General features: G+C 51.6%; 1 protein-coding gene across 1 annotated transcript in view; it reads right to left on the bottom strand.

Moving 5' to 3' along the window:
• Positions 1-18,401, bottom strand: part of EVC2 (EvC ciliary complex subunit 2) — a 116,375-nt gene that overhangs the window by 94,890 nt on the left and 3,084 nt on the right. The window contains exons 2-7 of the mRNA XM_080796133.1: positions 18,053-18,107; positions 15,179-15,345; positions 14,513-14,581; positions 12,535-12,721; positions 7,926-8,035; positions 3,047-3,100 (exon numbers count right to left, since the gene is read on the bottom strand). Coding sequence (XP_080652259.1) covers positions 3,047-3,100; positions 7,926-8,035; positions 12,535-12,721; positions 14,513-14,581; positions 15,179-15,345; positions 18,053-18,107 — 642 coding nt within the window. The remainder of the gene's footprint in view (positions 1-3,046; positions 3,101-7,925; positions 8,036-12,534; positions 12,722-14,512; positions 14,582-15,178; positions 15,346-18,052; positions 18,108-18,401) is intronic.

Here is an 18,401-nt window from a genome sequence, read left to right as displayed (position 1 = left end):
TAGGGCAAATCTTCCCACATTCCTCTTCATTGTCACAATGTTCGCATCTAGTTTTGGAAATGTATATTCTCAGGTGAAACTCTGATTAATTTGATCACGTATCTCCCCCCAAATGCTACTAAAATCATTATTGCAACTGCACTGGACATGAATTTCGGGGATGTAACAGCTGGTTTAAACGTCTCTCTCTGGATTAGATCCAAGATCCTTGCTCTCTAGGTCTCTGCCCTGGCGCCCAGCCCTTTTGAGAGCACGTGGGATCAGCACAAGAAGTTGTGGGGAGCTCCAGCCCAATCTAAACACCAATGTCCAGCATGAACAGTGTGATTCCCCCCGACCCCAGACTCTTCATGCAGCAGACAGAAGGGCAAGAGGACCTTGTGATACGAAATGGGAAGCAGTTTTCTGAGGCCTTGCTTTCCTTGGCTGACACCTGCCAGTTTCACCCTTGGGAATGTAACAGAAAACAAAGGAGCTGATGGGGTCTCCCAGGGTTCCAAAATCCCAACCCATACAATGGCTGGTTAATGGCTTTCCTCCATGTTTTAGCCGCATGATGGAATGTCAGGGGAGCCTCCAGCCCCGTGCCCTGCTCCTCCTATTCACTCTCGCACTTTCCTAGTGCAATGACGTCACCATGCGGGTGCTTAGTAGCCCTGCTAGAATACACCGTAGCTGGCAAGGGACTTGCCTCATCCATCCATGTATCCACTGGTGCCAGGCCCCCAGGAGACCTGGGTTCACATCCAACCACCAGTCCAGCTGGCTCAAACTCGACTTCAGACCGTGGAATATTCTAGAATACCCTTCCTCCATCTTGAACCATGTCCTTCCTTTCACTACATCCAACTGAATTCTTACCTCCTCCACGAAGCCTGCCATCTACGCAGCACTTTACAGTCAGTATCTGCAGCATGTATGACCTAGATTTGGGGTCACAACCTTGCAAATTCAGTCATGAAGGTTGTGTGTTGACTTTTTTTCCCCTTCATTTAAGGTCTCAGTGAGGGCAGGGGGACAGTGGGTGCTGGGTGATCTGAGTCTCCAGGCTGCCCCAGACTCCACTGTGCCCTGGAATCTGGCACAGGGCCTGACTCACACTTATAGCACCTGTATGGCCCCCGTGGGCATCTGGGCTTCAGACCCCAATACCTGACATCATTCACGATTATCACAGAACACCTGCAGAGGACTGATGTCTGCAGTTGCATATAATGTTGATGATGATGATGATGATAATGATAGCAAAGACAGCGGCTGATGTTAACCGAGCCCTTACAAAACGCCAGGCACTGTGTCGAGTGCTTGACACACTACATTCATTTCACGGCTAGGAAACTGAGGCTCAGGGAGGCAAAGCACACACCCACAGTCACACACAATTGGTGGACAGGCAGGGACTCAAAGCAAGGCCCTTGGTCCAAGGACCTGCTGTCCCCACAACACTGTAGGGCCATCACATCTTTATACCTCATCTTCCCGCTCCGTGGTGACCTCCTTGAATGTGGTACACAGGGCAGGGTCACCTGGACGAGGGGCCGTGGGGCTGACATCCAGCCCGGTGCTCCATTGCCAAACCGTGCACCCAGGGGTCTGCACCCCAGAGCGGGCACTTACTCCTGCTGCCCTTGAAGGCAAGGTGTGGGCTGGAGGCTGCCCCGGAGACCTGGGTGTGGCTCATATCCATCCACATGAGAGGGCCTGGGACTTGGAGGAAGGGCTCATAATCATAAACATCAATTAAGCAAACGTCCTCTGACTTCTATTACAATCAGACAGTGACTGGACACCTGCTCCACTGGGAAGCAATCACCGGCATTGATGACAATCAACAATCAGCTCAATCGAGGGATATTTACCTATCGAGTGCCACCCAGAATGTAAGACACACAGTGGGGTGCAAATATGACGCAGACACGCCCTCCGGAGCGCACAGACCAGCCAGGATGATTGCTGGCTCCTGTCTTCCTGACTCCCCTGCCCCTTCCCCCCATAAACCTTCCCCTTCCTATACCCAGACCTGGATTTTTTTTCCATCTCTTTAGCACAGGGATTCAGCTCCCCAGTGTAGCCCACTGCCCAACGACAGGGCCCCGGAGCCAAAGTGCTTGTGTTCAAATCCTGGTTCCAACCCCTATGAGAAAAGCACACACGTGGCACACCCTGGAGTGCTATCCTCTGAGAGGCCAGCGTGCAAGGCAGGGAGCCTTGGCTGGCATCTATAAACTTGGATTTCAGGAGGGTTCCCACCATTCTCTGATAAGAGTGGCTCACCGCACCTAACCCATCATGCAAACAATGTAGTTTACACTGAACACACTCCTCTGGGTGGTCTGTGCCACACAGAGGATGCCGTGTGCCCAGCCCCCAAAGAAAGCCCTGGTGCTGGTCTCTGATGAGCTGCGCCGTCACACTCATTGCTCGACCACTCCGTGCATCCTGTGGGACTCCACCAGGAGAGGACTCTGGAAGCTGGTGCCTAGCGTCCTCCAGACTTCGTCCTGTGCACCTCTGCCCTTTGCTGATTGGACTCTGGATCCTTCTCGGTAATAAATCAGCCATGAGTATGACTATGGAGGGAGTCCTGTGTGTCCTCCCAGTGAATCATAGAGCCTGGGAGTGGTCCTGGGAACCCTGACATGCTAGCCAGGCGATCTTGGGCAAATTACTTGGCCGACGTGTGCCTCAGTTTCCCCATCTATGAAATGAGGATGATTTTAACATAGAATCTACACCCCAAGATTGTGATGAAGACTACACAATTCAGTGCGTGTCAACTGCTTAATGTCTGGCCCCAGCAGATGCTGAAATAATGTGAAATGTGGTTACAAGGTGAGGACACCTTGCCCAGACAGATGGGCCATCCAGGGAACGAGTCCGACAGCCTCCAGCCACACTGGGGGACCCCACACTGCATGGTGGTCTGGGCTACCAAGGCCAGTAGCCACCCCCTCCCCTTGGCCGTGAGGACAGCCAGACACCAACACACCAGAGGCAGTAAAAGGCACACGGGGGGGCATCTGGGGGCTCAAGACGTTGCTCTTACCTTTATCTTTTCTTCAACTGTTATGGTGAAAAGGGCTTTTAGCTGGGTTCTGTTCTAGAAAAAAAAAAGAGAGAGAGAGAGAAAAGAAAACACTTTCATCAACAGGTGTTGGAGTCTGACACAGAAGGTATCATTTGCTGTATTTGCAACTGGCCGTGTCTGGAGCCATAGGAGGCCCTTGACAATTGGGGGCCAGGGCTTGTGAGGGTCTGAAAGTCCCTCCAGGTGGAAAGGTCTGTGGACCTGCAGGGTGTCCTTCTCTCCCAGAGGCTTTTATGAATCCAAATACCAGTTTCCCTAACTGGCAAGAAAGCACAGGCCGTGGGCCCGCGGGTAGAACACCAGGGGGTGGGGTCAGGCCGGATGGGGGATGAGGACCCACGCCAAAGCTCAGGAAGGAAGCTGTCAGGCCAGCTATCTGTCCACGCGTGCAGTATCTGAGAAGACAGGTGGAAGATCTCAAAACTGAGAGGCAGTACAGGGCGGTAGTCGGAGCCGGCTGCCTGGGCTCGCACCTGGCCCCGTTGCTCACCAGCAGCCTGACCTCAGGCAAGGCATTGACTTCTCTGTGCCTCCGTTTTCCCATCTGTAAAACGGGAATCCCATTCAACTCAGTACGGTTGCTGTGAGGATTAAATTAGCTAATCTAGAGTCTGGCAGTGTGCCGAAAGTATTCCTGGTGTTGGCTGTGGTCGGTGATGGCAGTGGTGGTGCAGTCAGTGTGTATAACCTGGCCTAGAGGCCTGGGGCGTGATGTCCAGTGAGCAAGGCAACCCCTGTTCATTCCAACAGGTGGCTGGCTGCGGCCCAGTCAAGGTGCAGCCCCGACCTGAGCGCCACAGTTACCATAGCAGCACTGGGGCAGCCCAAACCCATCACAGGCCAGCAGGACACCCTAGTGGAGGCTCTGAAAGGACATAAAAACACTACAAGGCCCTTGTTTAGGAGAAAAAGGGAATTTTTAAAAATATTGAGTCTTTAAAGAAAAGACATATACGAAGAAATCACCTGTCCCCTCCCATTCCTGGATTGTGTCTGTTTGGGGATATTCACGATACCCTGTGAGTTTCAGGGTTGTGGATCCGGCAGCCTGAGGCTGCATTCAGAAGCCCACATTCCATCACATTGTTCGATTCCCTTCTCTCCCTCTGGGCCCCTCCTCCGTGTGTTTTCTGACACCCAACGTCTAAGCAGAGAGAATCTGCAAGTATATTACGACGCTTGGCTTCATCTCTTCACAAAACCTAAGTCCTCACCCCGTGCTTCCTACAGAAATTTCAAGGCTTGCGAGACACGTTTGAGATCATGGCCTGAAGTCAGAAAACGCTGGCCCAGCGAAATCCAGGGATGCGTGTGTGAGGCAGGCAGGACGTTTCATAATATAGTGCAAGAAACTGGACATGATAGGTCTGGGGCTTTCCCTCTGGACCATCCATCGCGTAGGGCCTGTTTTATCCAATCCTGTATGAATCTGGGGTACACGGGCGTGTTTGATAAAGCAGCTTCCAGATCCAGACACAACGCGTGTCTGAAGGAACCACCTCCGACTAGATGATTCGTGAGTGTGAACGACAACCGTCCCCACCCTCACCTGCCGGGGATGCGTTCCCGGACCCCCTGCGGATGCCTGAAACCACGGACAGTCCCTAATCTTAGACACACCATTCTTTCCCATACATACATCTGGTTTAACTGATGAGTTAGGCACAGTAAGAGACTGACAACAATAATTAACAATAAAACAGAACGATTGTAACAATGCTCTGTGATAAAAGCTGTGGGAATGCGGTCTTTCACTCGTCCCTCTGTTTGTGAAGATCTGAGAGACAAAACGCCTGGTGATGAGACCAAGTGAGATGAAGGGCAAAGGGATGGTGACATCGCCTGAAGCTGCTACTGTCATTCAGACCACACATCAGGAGGATCTGTGCTTCTGGACCACAGCCTGAGGTGGGCGTGGGGAGCCTCCTCCCGACTCCTCCACTATACTCATGCAATTCTTTTTTTTTTTTTTTTCTTTTCAGCATAACAGAATTCATTGTTTTTGCACCACACCCAGTGCTCCATGCAATACGTGCCCTCCTTAATACCCACCACCAGGCTCCCCCAACCTCCCACCCCCCGCCCCTTCAAAACCCTCAGGTTGTTTTTCAGAATCCACAGTCTCTCATGGTTCACCTCCCCTTCCAATTTCCCTCAACTCCCTTCTCCTCTCCATCTCCCTATGCTCATGCAAGTCTAAAACACCAGAAAGAGAAGCGATCGGGGGAGAATCTCCCCACTCCTCTCGTTGCTGGGGTAGGGACAGTGAAGCCCAGGAATCGGCACTGCTTCTGAAACTCAGCTGGGCAGTGGTTTCCAGGTGCGGCTGTGTCAGACCTTGCCTCCGCTCTACGGCAGGATTCCATCCCATCGGCCTCGTGCCTGTTTAAATCTGTTACTGTTTTCTCTTTTGTCATTTAAGACATCTTGGGACTGAATGACAAGCAGAGCAAACCACTGTTCTCATGTGCAGACTCAGCCTTGGGTCATTTTCAGCCCCAGATACACTTGACCTTCTACAGGTCATGGAGAAAAGCCTCACAGTCACCCAAGCGACAGTCAAGTCCAACCAGAAGAAACAACTTGCGAACAAAGTACAAGAGCTCCTTGTCAACTTCCAGCATGTAATCACTCAGCAAGTACCGGCCTCCGAGAACTCATCTCTCTCATCTCATCTCTCAGGAGCCAGGTCGGCGCCATGCTGCTGGTCGACCAGAGCCGGGAAGCAGAAGCCCAGAACGCAGGCCAGTGAAGCTTGGAACTCTGGAATCTTCAGGAGGCAGGTGTGCTGCTCACGCTCCACCTGCAGAACTGCCCAGAGAGCCCCTGACGGTTTGGAAGGAGTAGGAAATTGTAGGCCATTGCACACAGACACATCTCATGTACCCCCACGGAAGACTGGAGACATTGCCAGAAACATCTCCTTTATGTAGATGAGAAACCCGAGCTTCAGAGAAATCAAAAACTAAACCTTGCCCAAGATTCCTTAGTTTACGGATTTGTTCATTCAGCAAATATTTACGGAGCACTGACTGTGCATGGCTCTACTTTTGGCACGGAGAATGCAGGTGTCAATAGGAAAGATGAGGTCCCTGGTCTCATGGGGCTAATGGGGGTGGGGGTTTCCTAGGGAAATAAAGTCAGTATAACAGACAGGTGAGACCCCAAGCAAAGGAACAGATGAGGGGCCCTGTAGTGATTGAGGAGCCCCTTCATCCCTCACCTCCATCCCACCTCTCTTCCAACCCCATCCCACCTCCATTCCCCAACCCCTCCCCCCTCCAAACCTCACCTCCATCCCCACTCCATCGCCCCTCCATCTCCCACTCCATTCCCCTTCCATCCCTCATCTCCATCCCCCACTCCACCCCACCTCCATCCCCCCCACCCTCCCTTCATCCCACACACCCGCCTTCCCCAGGTGCTTTCAGGATCTTGAAGTCCTAATGCTCTGGCAGGAGGAAGTGGAGGCTTTGGTTTTGTCGAAGTTCTGAGTTTCTACCCTTGGTTTCTGACTGTGGCCTTCTCCCCTTCTGATTTTAAGTCACTTGGTTTGCGTCCTCCGAAATTGGGACGGTATTTCTTCTGGGTGATTTTATCTCTATTTTTGTATCCTTTATTCTCTGTTCCTGACTTTGTATCTAATTATTTTCTGAGACATTGGTCTCTTCTGAGAGTTTGATTTAATAGTTTCCTTGTATGTGGTCTTTACCTTTTTGAAATCCTCCTTTTTATCTCGTTTTATCTAGTATTTTTTTTCTCTCTTATTGCGGCAGCAATGCCACACACAGATCCTCGAGACTTGGGTGGAAGGAGCTCACAGCTGTGCGGTCCAATTAGGATTCTGTCATGGGACCAGGGCAGTCGTGCTCTGAGCATCACTTTCCCCTCTGAGCGAAAGGTACTTCTTCCAGAGGCCAAAGTCAGAACAAAATGACCAAAGCAGCTAGAGCATGAGCGCCTTGAGGACAAGGACATCTGCTCCTGCATCCCCAGGATGTGAACGGTACCGGGCAGGACACAAGACGAACCACATTTGACGCATGTACAGATTAAAAGGTGAACGAAACGAAGATACAAACAGTAATTGTGTTACAGGCTGAATCGTGTTCCCGCAGAATCCATATGCCGAAGCGGCCCCGAGCACCTCACAGCGCGATGGTATCTGGAGGTGCGGACTTAACAGAGGTGAGTAACCTCAAATGAGGGCATTAGGGGGGCCCTGATGCAATCTGACGGGGGTCCTTGTAAGAAGAGGGGATCAGGACACAGACACATACAGAGGGATGCCCACATGAGGACACAGGGAGAAGATGCCATCCACACACCAAGGAGGGAGGCCTCAGGAAGACCAGCCCTGCTCACACCTTGATCTCAGACTTCCAGCCTCCAGGATCATGAAAACATACATTTCTAGGCTGTGAAACTTCATCAAGGTAGCTCCTAGTGAACTCAGACAAATAGAAAGTACGGGTTGAGTGCTTATGATATGCAAGGCATGAAAAAAAGAACTAAATCTGCTGATATTTTTATGATAATTCTACATCAGACCCACAGGAGTTAAGGCATTACTAGAGGTCCCACTGAGATGCTAAGGGAGCCAAGTTCACAGCAAAATGTGTGAGATTCCGGGGCCCACCCACTTATCTAGAATTCAGTATCAATGAAGGAAGGAAGGAGGGAAGGAAGGCAGGAGAGAGGAAAGGAAGAAGTGAAGGAAGGAGAGAGGGAGGGAGGGAAGGAAGGAGGAAGAGAGGCAGGGAGGGAAGGAAGAGAGAAGCTAAGAGATAGCAGTCTAAGTATCAAGGCTTCTAGAAGCAGAGTAAGGAGGACATACCTGCGCTGAGCTCTGAAAGGTGAGCTGGGCAGGAAGCATCAGGACCTCTCCGCTCCCCACTTCTCCAGCCTTGATGGAAGCTGTGTAGCTGACCAAGAAGGAGTCTCCCACTGCTCAGAGAGAATGCACATGTGAGTCAAGAGGGGCCCTTCCGCCAGACCCCAGACAAGACCCAGGTCAAAGGAGTCTGCCACCACAGCCGACATGGACAGCAAGGGTGCTGCTCAGGTCTCGGGTGCCCATGATGGGGACAGGGAACTGTGCGTGCCCACTCATGGGGTCCCTCTTCTTCACCTGGAAGAGGCTGTCAGCAAGTGTAAGGAGCCAGGGAGGGCCCCCTGCTGCCCCTGGGCTGTCTTCTCTGGGTGCCCCACCCCCGGCCCATCCAGCACTGCCCGGGACTGGGCGGGTCAGTATTCCTGATCCGGGGTATCACTAACTCCCACACTTGGGAAATCCAGAACCTTTCTGTTTTGTTTGGAATCTAGGCAGGGATCTATTTATTCTCCAAAATCCTGTTCACGCAACTAAGGAGAAGAACCTTAGATCGACTTGTGGGCCTCGGTAGACAGACAGACGTGAAGCCCTACTTTGACCTCTCTGAGCAGCTGGTTCTGTGAGCATGGCAAGGGGCGCCAGGAGGCAGAATCCAGCACTGTGGATTCATGGGGGGTCCCCTTGGCCCACTGGTCTCTAGCTGGCCCTCGATGGCTTCATTATAAAAGTTAATCGTCTGTATTTAAGGGAAAGCTTCCCTGGCTCAAAGCTCTCCTTGGTAAGAAGTCAGAACCGAACATCCAGGATCTCTGGAGAAGGCAGCTCTGCTCCCAGACAAGGTCCACCCTCAGACCCCAAGGTGAACGAACAGCTGAGAAAGAGAGGAACCCCAGATGTGGAGGGGTGTGGAGGGGCCACCACTGCAGGTTTCTAGCTTTGCAGGAGGCCGCACGTTCTCAGCCCTGCTTCCTGGAGGGACCTCGCATCTGATGTTGGAGATGGGTCTTGCCCACCTTAAGTCCCAACAGCAGACACTTCCCATGGAGTGGACGTTCTCCTGGGCTCTGGGCACCCGGCAGAGCCCAAGACACTTTGTAAACTAACACTGGAAAGACCATCTCTGTCACGGTTCTGACAATCACCTCTCACCTCAGCCACCGCGTGTGGAAGTGCAGAAGGCAGGGTCTGGGGACATGGCTGCGCCTGGCCATAGTGGGACACTGGCTTCTCGTCTGCACTGGGCACTGGTGGGGCTGAGCTTGTGATACTTCCTTATTTTTTTTTAACAGCTTTGAAATAAAACATACATATCACTCAGTCCGTCCATTCTAAGTGTGCCCTTTAAGGGATTTTGTGTATTGAGAGGTCTTTGAGCACACCAGTCTGATTTCAGAACATTTCCATCACCCAAACAAGAAAGGCAATCACTCTCCCCTGCCACGCCAAGGCCTAGGCAACCACTAATCCGGTTTTGGGGGGGTCGAGGGAGGGTAATAATTTGTCTTTCTGGACATCTCCTAGAAATAGAATCATATAATATGCGTTGTCTTTGATTTCTTTCACCGAGCAGATGTTTTCTGAGGTTCCTCTATGTCGTGTGTGAATCTATAATTCATTCTTTCTTATTGCCAGTTGTCTTCCACTGTAGAAACAGACCCAGGATGCTGCTGAAGGGACCCCAACTCCTTCTGGACAGTTACAAACCTCAGGGTGGGGGGAGGGGATGGACAAAATAAAATATTGAGAAGAGTGCATATTAACTTAATTTGAGCATGTTGGACTTTTGACTTCAAACTTACAAGGGCAAACATGTTGATTCCTTTTGGACTTGAATATACTTGGGTTCCTATTTGCAGGCAATTATTTCCTAAGGTTTTCATTTCTCCCTGAGAATTTGCAAAAGGGAGTTGGTGGCAGGTCACTGCTGGAAGACCTTTATGCAAATGAACTCAGTGTTGGCCCCTAAGGACGCTGCAAATCTTGTGACCCGCCTTGTTGACTAGTGGGACAAGACTTGACTGAATGGTATCAGAATCAGAGAATTCCCAGCCTTGGGTGCAGTGTACCCTTTGAGTTATCGGGTAATGCAATGCTCTGAGTCAAAGCCTTCACAGGACAGAAAAACCACCTCTTCTACACACCAGCAGTCCCCAAGGGACAGACACAGGGGTGAAGGGTGAGTGGTTTGGGGAACAGGGATGTCCTGAGTCCTGACCAAGGCTGATCTCCTTCCCCAGGGGACCAGAACTGATCTGCAGATTCGTGAGAAGCCCCAGGAGTGTGGAGAACAACACACGAGGTCCTCGGCAGAAGTTCAGGCTCACCACACACCCCTGATGTTTCAGTCCACAAGCACAGGCGCCCTGCCTAAAACAGGGTGGGCTTCTTCCCAGTGCTCCTCACCGGGCAGCGCACCCCACCTGATGATGGGAGGGACCAACCCACGGGAGTGGGCTGCTGGCTCGGGGTGCCAGCCAGCAATGGCCAGTGGGGGACAAAGCCTATCCTGCTCTGTGGGCCAGAGACTAGGGCTGCCTGATCAGCCTAAGCCTGTCCTCCTGCTCTTCCTCCACCTGTAACAGGGTCAGACTGTAGCCCTCAAATGCTGTCACATGCTTCATTTATCAACACATGGAGACCTCAAAAAAAAGAAAAAATGTAAAGGAGAAGAGAAGTGAACACCTGTATTTTCATGCAATGATAAACAGTGAAACTCACAAAGACAGCATGAGAAAAACAACTGAGATGATTCCACAGTGAAGGTCCTGTGATCGGACCTTACCTGATGCAGTGGCTTGTCACCTTCACAGCCTGTGTGCCAGACCCACGGACCCACAGGGAGCCCCAAGGTGGATGGAGGAGACCTCATAGCCTGCGATGCCCAGAGCAGGAGGCAGAGGCTGAGGAGGTGCCCTGCACCTGCTCCGCTGGGGAACGAGCGGGACACCACTTCCCCTGCAGAGCCATCACCTGTGCTCCATACAAGACACACACACACATACACAAAACCAATCAACAAAATCACCACTACTGATATGGGGACCACTTCTTGGGTCAGGCTTTCCGTGAAACAACTCCCTTCTCCTTACAGTCCCATCCTGAAACTGTCACTGTCACCGTCCCTGTGGAACAGAGAAGAGGCTGACACTCTGGGATGTGCAGCGGGCACAAAGCTTGGGGTTGGTGGGACTCGGCACGCAGCACTGACCCTAGGCCCCGGGCAGATGACATGCAGGAAGGCAGGGAAGTGAGGAGCGGGGGAGGGAGGCCTCCCGGGAAGACACCAGGGCCTGAGTGGATGCCGATGGGCAGTGGAGAGTGACAAGTGTGGTCTGTGTGGCAGGAGCGCAGACGCTGGGAGCCACTGGGGCTATGAGAGGAGAGAGGCAGGCTTGCTGGGCGAGGGGCTGGGAGAGCGTGGGGAGAGCCCTGGGCAGAGCTGGGGCACGTGGCCTTGCTCAGTCTCTGCCATGACTCTATGAGGTCCTGACAGTCACACGTCACATCCCAAGTTCAGGAAAACTCAGTAATTTCCAGAGGTGACCAGCTCCTAAGTGGCCAAGTGAGGAGTAACATCTAGGTCCATTCGAGATGGAGTGTGTGCTCTGCTCACTCATTTCAGGATGCAGCGGGGGGGATGCGGGATGGTTATTTTTCTATCTTTGAGGGAAGGCCCTGAGGATCTCTTGGCTGGGATGTATCCTAGCAGTTTTTACGATGTTGCTTAAATTACAGCCGGCAAAGAGGTAGGTGGCTGCCTGTGGGCCAACCTGGTAGCTTCTGTCAAGAGGATGTGGTCAAGCAGGACTCCAAGGCCCTATCTAGGCTCAGAGGGAAAGCATGGCCTGACCGGTGAGCTTCGTGGGCTCCGTGGAGAAGTCAGTCCTGAGCATGTGAGAGTATTCACGACAGCACGAGGGTCATGTGGTGGGCCGTCTGTTCCTCTGTCAATGAGACAGGGACTCAGAGTTAAAGAAGTCTCACCCTCCCAAGAAAATGGACAGTCCTGAGGTCATGGTAACAACGAATCCCAGAATTTGTTGAAATCTGCTTCATTAACCCATGACAGCTTGCTTCAGGACACACGCCTCCAAAGCCAACCGGGGACGGTGGCACTCAGAACACTAGCCCCTCAGTGCGAAGGTACTCCAGGGAACACTCGAGAAAACGCACGAAGGTCTCACGCACACGCTTCCAGGGCCAGTGTCAAACCACTCCCACCTCGAGCAGCCCCCCACAGACAAGCTCTGCATTTCACTGAGGGATGAGAAATCTGGTCTGGTGGTGGACAGACAGAGTTTGGCTATAAACTCTATATTTCGTTATGTCTGGAATTCTTCATAATAAAAATCGATACACTCAATAAAAATACTAAAAATACCTATTTCTTAACAATTCCTCCCCCAAATCTGGCTTCTCTCTAACCTCAGTAACAAATCCAGCTTTTTGAGTGTGGATATCAAGTGCTGGTCTCCTCCTTCAATACCCGATTGTCAAATCCGTCGTGCATGAACACATCACATGTTGAAGAACACGCCTGTTGCACATCACACGCTCCAACAGCGTCTGTAGGTTCACTTTCCCTCCCTGACTTCATACTCGCCACTATTACCTTGCAGAAACTTCTTCCTGAAAGCCTGGAATCCCGGCACGGTCTGGTTTCCCGTTGACCCCCTAACGGAGAGGCCAGTGATGTTGTCGAATAGGAGCAGATCGGAGAGGTTGGTGGCCACAGGGGTCCTGGTGTTATCTACTAGCAGTCTCACCTGAGCTGTCTGCGGTTCGCTCTGCCCGGACACCTAGGACAGGAGATGACAAGAGGGCAGCTCTGCTGGCAAGTCCCACCTCCTCACGTGACCCCCAGCTCGACCTGCGTACAACCCGTCCTCAGGCAGAGGGAGGGCACAACAGTCTCCCAGGGGCTGGAGAACTTTAGGGGGTCTGATTTCAAAGGCCGCAGGTTATGTTCTGACTCAAGCCTGCTAAGCTGTTGCTCGGTGACTGTTTCAAAGTCACAGGAACCCTGAAATGCAGTGAAATTGTTCCTACAGGGAAACAGAAAGAAATACTGGAAGCACAGAGCCACAGTCAGGTTGGTGAAATGGTGACCACTGGCATCACCAAGAAAAAGCAAACAATGGCTCCTTCTCACACCATCATTTTGAAGGCTCAGCCATGTCCCAGAGCCCCGCCCAGGGCGTCTGACTGCCATCTGACCTCCAGGATGGAGTGAGCTGGCAGGTCTCCATCCTTCTGGCCAGTCTCCCCCAGGCAGGCTCTGCTTGGTCATGGATTTGAACAGCTCGGCTTCTAGAAGTTGTCTGGCGGCCCCAGCAGCTTGGCTCCCAGCCTGGGCTCTGCAACCTTGCCCCATTCCCACTCTCAAAGCTCTTCCCACACCCCTGCCCTGCTTCATCCAGCCCTGCTGGAACAGACGCAGAAGCTGGGGAAGGAGGGAAGCAATGTCTGTATATGCAGATACACACACACACGCACATGCACACATGCATGCAGACAACAGAAAAAGCTCCAGGAGGATGCACGAAAATCTGGTAGCACCAACTCTAACAGGACAGCTGAAGGCCTGAGATAAATTGAGGCTCATACAGCAGAGGGCTAACTCCGCAGGCGTGGACAGCCCAGACCCCACCCACCCAGAGGAAAGGACTGACTCCTGACCAGCTCCTGGGAGGCTGACCTGTAAAGCACTTGGACCATCCTGCCTGAGAAGAGCACATTTATATACCTGGGGCCTCGGGCCACTGCCGGTCACGTGTGCTAAACAGTGTGATTGGAGGTGGGGGCCTTGAGCCAAGCTGTGTCAAGGGGACCTCCGGAGCGGCTGCAGACCGGTTACTGAGGTCAGCCACACGGGCACTGCCTGTCTCCATGAGGGACCCGCATTAAAACCCCTGGACGTCGAAGCTCAGGCGAGTGTCTCTGGGGAGCAGTACTTGGTATAGGACATCACACATCACTGCTTTGGGAAATGAAACACCAGCTGCAGGATTCCACCAGGAAAGGACACTGGGAAGCTTGTGCCTGGTCTCACAACCCCATCCTATGTGTCTTTCACTTTGCTGACTTGAATCTGCACACTTCTGCTGTAATAAATTGTAACTATAACTGTGAATCTAACAGCTTCCTGGGTCATGTGAGTCCTTCCAGTGAAGCACGGAGCCCAAGGGAGGGTGGTCCTGGGGACCCCCAGCAATAATGTGAAACACCACCTCACAGGGATCAGTAAAGATCCAAGACTTTAAAAACACTGAATAAAAACACTAAATAAAATTTTTATACCACCAAGCAATGTTAAAACCTGAAAGAAAATACATCATTCTTTCCTCCCCCTTCTAAATGACCACAGTGCATTTTCACAAACAGGACTTTAATTGTTACCAAAACTCTTGGTCCTGGTGCCATGATATGAAACAGAAAATCCCCTGTACAACACTTTATCCCTCATGTGTCCAGACACAGTGGACAGCCCCATGACTTGCCACTCCTTATATATGTAACTCTACCCAGACACGATTTGGTCAAAATCCAACTATTTTCTCTTCCACTATAAGCGACCTATGAACACCTACCACGGCACACTTCTGAAAAATCAGTCCTTCCTCAGCAGTCCCTGGAACATCTCTTGAGATGTCTCCAAACTACAATAAAATACAGAAACGATTGGAAAATGAAAACCACTGCATACTATACGTGTTTCATGAAAGTACAAGATGTTAAAAAAAATTAAAAATAAGGCGATAAATGTACAAGATGAATTTTGAAAGGAAAGATAGAGATTGACTCCTGTAGTCTAATAACCGCCTTAGGTAATCTTGAAAACTTTTTTAAGAAAGCATTTAAAGGATTGGAACTTTAGCCCCTGAGGAGGGAAGAACGTGGGCGTGTGGTCACACCGGAGCTCTCCCCTAGTCCAGGGGATCATGTGAACAATACCCTCATCAGGGGAACACCGAACACCGGGGCTGATGCTCGGGCGAGAGGAATGCGTGCATGTGTTTATACCGCCGGTGGCAAATCGGGCCTGTTAAAGCAGAACCGGGAGCCCTGCTTCAGAACCCGCCTCCCACCGCTCAGATTCACACCCCCCCTACCTTCACCTCCAATACTAGATGCTTCGGTATCGAAGGAGTAAGCTTTTCTGAAGAACCCAAGCCTGTGGCATCTGCTACACAGGGGCCCCAAACCAGTTTCTTTCCAACTTCTAACTCCATTAAAGGACCAAATGTGTGACTTACCAGGTGTTGTGTTACAGGAGACTCTCTTTTAAACAAAGTCTTCTTGGGCCACGAGGGCGTGAAAGCAAGCACGGACTGAGTCCTTGGCCCTCTAGAGGGTGCCGAAGTCGGGAGGGGATTAAAGACTTCACTTCTCCTGATGGATTTCCTTCCAAACGGTGCTCCCACTGCAAAACAGCGAAGCGCATGCGTCACAGAATGCAGGAGGCAGTAAGACACGGGGGTGGGGGGTGAACTCAGGACGTGGACCATGTGCATGAGGAAGGCCCCTGGAAGGTGTTTGCTGAAACTGGGTAAGTGAATGAATCAAGAAATGAATGACTGCTCATCTCTTTGCCAGGAAAATGAGGTGTGTGAAATGTGTTCCCCTTGCAGTGGGGAGGGAGGTGGACTATGAAGCCTAAAGAGAGTGCTTCTCAAAGAGTGTACTGCTCCTCCTGGGTGTGGGCTACAATGCACATTCCCTCCCAGATCTACTGAATTAGACCAGCCAGCGGGTGAGATGCCTGGGAGATTCTACCCAGATGCAAATTGGGATTTGGTTAAGAATGACTTTATTTTTCAGTCGTTCTTATGGTGTTATTGGTAACAAGATCTTTGTAAGTGCTTCCGAAAACTTTTACAATTTCAGAATCCACATAGGAAGAAAGAAGAACTTAAAGGAAAAAAAAAAAAAAGATGTAGAACCGGATCCTGGATAACATTAGAATCTCGTGCCTTATAGTGTCTGTGGTTGACTCAGGTCAAGGTCATGATGTTAGAACGGGGATCTAGGTGAGCACGGGGGACTCGCCATGGAATCAAGTGGGCACTTTCCCAGGCCAGCTGTTGACTCAGTCGGAAGTGTCTGAGTAAATCCCACGGGTGACAGGGAGATGGGACGTCTGTCTCTGGAACCTCACCCTGCCCCTCAGGCTAAGGGACACATGCTTTCTTCGCAGATCTGCTGGACATAAACCCTTAAGGCCATACTGGGCTTTATCTCTGGTGCACCTGCTTATGTCCCCTGGTCCTCAAAGGCCCAGCCACAAGCTCTCATGAAGACTTGAATGAGGGCAGGTGTTGACAGACAGTACAGAAGAAATTCATGCTATGAAGTGACTATTACCACCCAGCAGGTCACCAGCCAGTGGCCTCCCCATTCTTGCCACCAGCAAGCAGGCCCGTCTGTACCATCTGTGCAATTCTTTGGTTACACCCTCACTCTTCTGCCTGTGGCTGTCACATGCCTGGAAGCCTCTCCTTCCATGCCCTGGACCTGCTAGATTGTCAGTTCTCAGGACTGTACTGAGGAGCCCCTCCTCCAGGAAGCATTCCCTGAAGCCCCTCCTAGTGGCCTTGCCACTCCGCCCCTGCTCTTAATACAATCACAGAGTAGTCCGTCCTCGGGCTCCCTTTCCCCAAGGAGTTTGCCTGTTGATGAATAAGAGGTCTCTACGAATGCAACGAAATCACCTCAACTTACAGTACTCAAGAGAAAACACTGAATTTTGTAAAATGTGAAGTTTGCAGAGGGTAACAAAAGACACAGGAAATACTTTTTAACTCCCTAGTAAGTGAGATCTGTAAAAAACAGGATCCCCGAGGAAGGTGTATTCACAATCTGTGCCGTGTGCTGTGTGTATGGAAAGACGGTTTTTCACCAAGGCCCTTCCTCTACTTAGGAAGTGTCCTGCTCAGTCTATGCAGACAGAGCAGGGCCAACCTGGACCCAAGCCCATTCTGGTCCCCAGGAGGCAGAATGGGGCTCAGAACCCAGAATGCTGCACCCCCAGCCCCGGGGATGGGCTCGAGGACAGGCACTGGCCTCAGGCTGAGCCCAATGGTCTTCCCTGGAACTCTCACCAAGCTATCGGGAAGCCTTCTGCTGAATAAATATCAGCTGTGCAGCTCCCAAAGGGCTTCCAGGAATGAGGGAACCAGAGGAAAACAGAGCTGAGATGCAAAGAGAAAGGCACTGCCCTGGCATGCCGAGCCCCTGGACCAGCAGTGACTGGGCCTGCCCGGCTCAGTTCTAAGTCCAGCAAGTTCTGCTTTTCTTACATGAGTTTCAGCTCAATTTCTGGCACCCCGTGTGGTGGGCAGAGTGATGCCCAGGTCCTAGTCCAGGGAACTGGTAAATATGTCACCTTGTGTACAACAGGCGACTTCCCAAATGGGATTAAATGAAGATCCCTGATTTAAGGAAATTGTCTGGATTATCTGGGTGGGTCAGAAATGTAAACCCAGGTGTCCTTCTAAAGAAGGAGGGCGAGGGAGAACTGACAGGCAGAAGAGAGGAAGGCCATGTGCCCCCAGAGGCAAGATGCTGGTGAGCTGGCTCTGGGATGGAGCAAGGGGCCAGGACCCACGGCAGGCAAGGAGTGTGGCTGGGGATGCTGGAAGAGAAACAAACCTTCTCCCCAGAGCCCCGGAGGGAGTGGGCCGTGCCCACACCTCGACTTCAGTCCAGCCACACTGATTCCCAACCTGCCCTTCGGAATTCTAAGAGAAGAAAGCTGTGTTGTTTTAAGCCACGAAGTCCACAGTGATTTGTGAAAGCAGCCACAGGAAACCCACACACCTGCTCATAAGTACATTCCCTATTCCATTCATCAGATCCCTTCAAGGGAGAATGCGGGCCAGCCACCTTCCCCCTGACTCGCTCCCTGCACGAAAGCTCTAGCCAGCTGCTGGGGTGGGGGGGGGGGGGGGGGGTGCACACACTGCCCTTGCTCTGCAGGTCAGGGGGCAACGTACCACATTTGCCCATAGTAGGCACCACAGCAGGACAGGGCATGAGGGAGCTGGAGAAGGGGGTGGTGCGGTGGGGGGGGGGGGGGGCGCGTGGCTTTAGGGTCCCATGAAGGAAAATGAAACAAAACAAAAACTTACCTGCAGTCTTAAAGCCAGAGCTTTCCGCACTGGGCCAAATCAAATGGGGCCAGTCCTAAAAAATCCAGAAGTCACTAATGAAGAACATGCTTATGAGAAGTGCCTGCAAGTCATTTTCATGAACACAGAGAGGAGCTACACTCCTACCCAGAAATCTGAAACAAAATGTTTCCAAATGAACCATCCCCACCAGGAGTCCAGGATTATCCCCTCTTTCCCACAGAGGCCAGCAACCCAGCCATGACTGCATTTTGGGAAGCTGTCCTGGAAGGCAGCACTGCAGGGTCAAAATTTCATGTACCCAGACCTGAGTTCGAATCCCAGCTCTGCTTCTCACTAATCCTGCAAC

The sequence above is a fragment of the Martes martes genome (assembly GCF_963455335.1).
Source record: "Martes martes genome assembly, chromosome: 2".
In the NCBI taxonomy this organism is placed as follows: Eukaryota; Metazoa; Chordata; class Mammalia; order Carnivora; family Mustelidae; genus Martes; species Martes martes.
This window is presented reverse-complemented; position numbering and strand designations above follow the sequence as displayed.